We start from the raw sequence: 5925 nt of genomic DNA on the forward strand, positions 1-5925 counted from the left end.
CAATTTCCGCTCTTAGCAAAAGTGCTATAAACCTCTTGTTTTCTTTGGCTTGTCTAGGACAGCTTTTGTCAAGTCATAGCACGTTGTTGCTTTTCCCAGTGCCTTTAGCTGTTGGTTTCATTATCATGAGCTTAATAAAATGCTTCTAGCTTTCTCTTTTTGTGTATAATAAGTAATTAGTGTAATTTAATATGTCATTATTGTTTCTTTTTCCAGCACAGAAAAATTATAAACATCCAATATAAATATAATCGCACTGTAACTTCTCTTCCACTTCTGTACATCTCTATGTAAGTCCTCAACAGTGATCTGGGATTTGACAAATGACACTTCTAAAAATTTCTGTACGTTCTTATTGATAGCAATTTTATGGCAAAAATGGTATCATCAGAGGTTCAGGATATACAGACACTTTGTGATATCATAGAGTAAAAGATGCTTTTTTCAGAAGCATGAGATAAAGCCAATTATGACAGCTTTAGTGAATTAGGCAGTGGGAACAATCTAAGGACAAGTGCTTGATGTTTAGCTCAGTTAATTCCAATTAAAGCCTTCATAGTAATTTTGAAATCTAATGTAGAAATGTCGTGTTGCTATTTGCTCTGTTTTTTCTGAGTATTTTTAACAAGTGGCATCACCTAGATGAATAGTTATTTTAAAAGGCATTTTTGGCATTTTTGTTGTTAAAATCACAAAACCTTTCCATAATATACGTGGTAATTAAGAGAAAATTGTGCGGAAGCCTTTATCTGTTTGTTTAAGAATCCCAGTGACATCACAGACTACTCATGCTCTTCTCCCATATTTATTGGGAGGTCACTAGATGCTTCTCATATTTGTTTTAGTTCACTGATTTTTGTTGTACCTTTTATCTCTCACAGGTTTATTTCTCCAAGCACATGGACATACATTAATGTCATGTTTGTTTACATGATTGTGAAAATTATTGTTTTGCGTCTCAAAGAGGTAGCGCACATGTGCTATGAGTAAACTGTGTGATAATCTATGTAAATTATGTGCACAGAAGCTATACTTTGCCCTTGGGGGAAATGCAAATTAGAACATTTTGTAGTTTGCTTATTTTAGATACATACACTTTTCACTTCAAGGCTCAGGACAGACTCCCTGCTTTTTTTCCCATTGCTCAGCATTTGTTTTTCTTGTAAATATCTCAGTCTTTAATGATTAGTTTGTTACTTTGTCAGGAAAAAAATGCTTGATGAGTGAAGTCCTCAGAACATAATGTTTGGTGTATTTTATAGCTCTGCTGTAAGGGAATTATCTGCTTGTAAAAGGGTGTATAACACACTCACAACTCAAAGCCATTATAGTGATCTGACAGTCTTCATTCGTTTTCTCCTGGTGCTGTCTTGTTTTCTTCTGTTACATTAGTGCTTGTAATATTTTTTAATCCTGCATTACTAAAACACAGAGTTAACTGATTTTTCTTATGTGAATCAAGAAAAACATATTAGCAAAATACATTGTTTACTGCACTTGCAACTCTCTGCTGATGTAATTTTTTGTATTAATAAAATTATTTTTATAATCTTTAAGTAGCGTTTCAGAGAAGTGTTTTAATGTAAGTTGTCTGATTCTGTTTTAAGTGAAGGAGAAAACCTGGTAGAGGTTGTCTCTTTAAATCAGATCTGCAGTGTTGATGGACCCTCCAGCAGGCACGGTAAGAACCATTCTCACCTCTGCAGCAGGGAGCTTGACCATATAGACTCTCACATTCAATCAAAACGTTTTCCCTTTTAATATGCACTGTACCAATCCTATTCCCATGGTTACAGCTTGTGCTTCTTTGGTTGCTTCCAGTCTCTTGGAAAAGGAAGGCAGAATACATTTCTTGTACAGGAGTTTAAAACATCGTGAAAGCAACCCTGTTGTGATTTGCATTTTAAATGTTTCTCTTTTTTTCTCATTGTACAGAACGCTGTAGCAGTAGCTTCAGTTCATTTGCCACAGTCTGTCTTCTCTCGGTCTTCAGCCTGGCAATCTGTTGATAACTCCACTTGCAAGCTTCAGTTTATTGTCTTTCGGAATGGAAAACTCTTTCCTAGCACAGGAAACTCATCAAATCTTGCAGATGATGGGAAGCGTCGGACGGTTGCTACACCAGCTGTTTTTGCTAAAATAGGTGAGGAGTTGTTATGCATTATTTCTTTTAATCTAAAAGCTACAGTATACTTGATTATGTAGTGAATACAGGAGTAGAGTATACAGTCTGCTGAGAGGCTGGAAACAGTCTCTTTCTTTAGTACAAGTGTTTGCAATTGTTCTGATCTGCATGATTTTATTCAAATTATCCTGCAAATAAAGAAAGGCACTTGCTGTATGACTCAAATGCAAATATTGGACTACTGTTTGTTGACAGTGTTGTTACAGATGCTTGCTCCTTAAAGCACGGTGCTATAGGACAAAACCTTGTTTTACTCTTTACAATGAAAATCACAATGTTAATATCCTAGCCACTGATAAAAATAAGGCTTTTGAAATGGGAGTAGTGCCCTGTTGCACGTATCAGTACTCACCAGTATAGCTTCTGATACAATGGATGTAAAACAGGTGTTGTTAAATGCTTTTATCGAAATGTGATATATTTTATGTGCTAATGAGTCATTATTTTGATTAATTATTCACCCAGGCAATTTTACTAATTTTATTTGATACCGAATAGTGCTCTCATTTCTGTTAACATTTTTTAAATGTTTAAATGTGACTTTCAAAGTGCAGAATTGTTTCAGCTATTAATCATACTGTGAAACTGAGCCTTTTCTGCAGTTACATGGGCTACAGTAGCACTGGTCATAACTGAGGAATCTGAAACAAAAAAAAATCTGCTTTGTGAAGGATGATTAGATCATTTGGACACATTATGGGACTGAAATGTTCAGATTTATTTATGCTATTGCAAACTTTTCTGAATGTGAGCACTGCTTTTGATTTTGACCATTAGGAGTACATGTCTGTTGCTTTTTTCCCCATAGTTCAGTGTATCAGATCTCTTTACACAGCATTCATCAATAAAGGGTTTTCCACTCGATCTCTCTGATTCAGTTTGTTGCTTTTGCAGATGGATGCAGTTTTGGAAACCTCACCAGCCCTCTTACTATAGGCTTGAGGCACTTTGCACGGGGTGTAGACCCCATTGCAGCCTTCTGGGATTTTGACCTTCTAGATGGACATGGAGGCTGGTGGGGAGAAGGGTGCAACATAATTAGTTCTGCAGGCAATATTACCACCATTCAGAGTACACACTTCAGTAACTTTGCAGTGCTAATGGTAAGTATATGACTTAGCAAATATATTTCTCTCTCTCTCTCTTTTGCTGTACCTATGTGTTCTTTTAACATGCATCTGTATTACTCTTAATTGTCAATAACTGACCTTCTGTTTTCTATAATGTTTAGTATAAGACAGTTTTAAAGAAAGTAAGTTATTTAACTGCTAGTAAGTGAATAAAACTGGTGGTCAGTTTTAATATCCAGAGACAGGCCTAATCATAAATGACATTAAATTCAGTCTTACAAATTAAAGTTCCATCAAGGAAGGATTAGTATGTAATGGTTATAAATTATAGCACAGCATTTAAAAATGCATACTCCTGTGTGCTTTTACATCAGCACATCTCAGAGGCTGGTCTGCTTTTGTTCCTGCCCTGCACTGTGTTGATCATACTAATTAGTTGCAGGCATACCGCAATGTTGAATCATTTAATAAATGGAGAGGAATAACATCTTCTGCTCTTTTAAATAAGGACAGTGCTGTCCTTGTTGATCCTGTAGTTTTCATTTGTATACCAGTGGTGATAGCCTTCTTGCAAAATTGCTGTTCATGGAGAAAAATATTTCTGTATAGTGCTAACACATAAGCTTGGTTTGGTCTGTTCTCAGTCACACTTACAGTTCCCATTGCAGTTATTTAACTATCCTGCTTAACAGAAAGTTACCTTCATGAGAGAAAAAAGATTATGCACACAATAATGACATGTTATAATTCAGGGAACAATGGAAAGCAAACAAAAATTAGAGCTTTCTAACATATATAGGTGAAAAAAATGTTTGCGACATTAGAAATGTTTGTTATAAACCAATTGTAAAAATATTAACCAGATGTGTGCTACTAATACCAGATAGATCCTGAACGCTGGTGCATGATTGCACTGTAAATGCTGCTTGTGTACATTACAGAAATGTTTATAGTTGAGTAAACAATGTATTGTGTGTATGTGTAAGGGACAACAAACATAGGCGACAGGAATTGTGAGGACGTGTGCAGAGAATACCAATCTGCTGCTGTCAGATGGAACCCAGATGGCAGCCAATCATAGCACAAGGCTGTGGCACCCATGAGTTAAATGTGGATATTATCGTCCACTTTGTGAGAACTGATTTCCCTCAGAGTTACTTGAACATTTTTTACCCATTCCAGAATTGTTCAGAATTTAAGATCAGTTCCTAAGATTTGATTACATCAAATATACCTCATTTTATACAGCTTCTCAGAGTTCCTTTTTTCCCCCCAGCCGCTTGTTTCCCTGAATGTGAAGTAGAATTTTGCTTTGAGGTTGTTCTTCTAAATTCATTACAGAAAGCACCTGTTAACTTTGCAGGTGCCACACCCAAAATGGCTTCCTCCTCTTTCAACTCCTTGGGTTCAGCTTGTTCCTAAACTTTGAGTAGTTGGTACACATTAACTAATTGCTTGCAAACAACCAATTCCATGGTTTTATTTTGTTTGCAAAAATCATATACTGACATATGGGCTACAGTTAATATTTGGTTTGTAAAGCTGAATGCACTAAGATGCAGCAGATTGGTTTTTCTAAAACCATAAAGGCAACTGAGGCACTTTTTACTACAGCTTTTGCATCTGAATTACAGATTTTGCATCAGAATTATGTAATCCTGTATTAGGTCTTGTGTTTGTTTTGTTATGGTCATTCAGCTTTGCATTTTTCCTGTGTGTTTTTACCTGTGCAAGACAAGAAAATAGAATCTTAGACTCACCCTTGCTTTGCAGTTGATATGGTAGCAAACAATGTAATATGTTCCTTAGCTCTTGTTTCTCAGTCACTTTTAAGAAAAAAGGTGCTTGACCTTAAGTCATTTTAATGTATATATATGTACACACACAAATATGTCTTCCAACAGCTGTCTTTCTGAACAGCTATTGGAAAACGTTTGTGTCTTCGCTATGTACAACCATTTTCATGCAAGTGTTACATCTTAATCAGTGACATAAAGTCAGGGATTGTTTTATTTGATAGAGATTACACTTTTCTGGGCAGTTCAGTTCTCATACCAGAAATTAAAAATATTTCATTGTTCTGCTTAGCTGTTAATTCATAATATGAACAATATAATGTACCCACGTCCATCTTCTTAATTCACACCTTAGTGCCTAATATATTTTAAAATGCTAACAAACTGACAGCAAATTCAAAATATCTGGCATATGGTATGTAGCCAATGAAATTGGCTACAATATCATGATACATGTTATTAATCTGTAATTCTCTAATCTATTAAACCATAAAAATTAATAATTTATAATTATGTTTTGTGGTAATAGCAGAAAACCGAAGTAGCATCTGTAAACTGAAGAGCAGCAATAAAGCAACAGTGATGAAGGTTTACGTTACCATCAGAATAATGTATATCCTGCTGTGGAATGAGATGAAATAGAAACTTCAGATAATCCAGCTGTCCATTTTCTAGTTAGTACAGACATATTCTTATTTGTCATCTTTTTAAATAGTAAGACAAAGTCCTCTTAACTGTTTTTATGAAAGTTGTTTCAACCTATGTACCTTAAAAGGGTTAAAATAAAGGTTTTGGTAGAGGCCTTTTTTAGAAAGGCAGTAATCAAGGATCTATCAGCTACGATTGATAATTAATAAACATGAGCATACTTTAA

General features: G+C 35.2%; 1 protein-coding gene across 1 annotated transcript; it reads left to right on the forward strand.

Moving 5' to 3' along the window:
• Positions 1 to 881: 881 nt before the first annotated feature.
• LOC104462734 (probable G-protein coupled receptor 125) lies at positions 882 to 3288 on the forward strand (the record flags this gene model as incomplete). Its single annotated transcript, XM_010074801.1, has 3 exons — positions 882 to 966; positions 1882 to 2143; positions 3080 to 3288. Coding segments are annotated over 3 exons (556 nt in total), but the record flags the coding sequence as incomplete, so codon positions are not given.
• Between the last annotated feature and the right edge of the window lie 2637 nt (positions 3289 to 5925).

This window comes from Pterocles gutturalis, unplaced genomic scaffold (genome assembly GCF_000699245.1).
Source record: "Pterocles gutturalis isolate BGI_N339 unplaced genomic scaffold, ASM69924v1 scaffold44387, whole genome shotgun sequence".
Lineage (NCBI taxonomy): Eukaryota > Metazoa > Chordata > Aves > Pterocliformes > Pteroclidae > Pterocles > Pterocles gutturalis.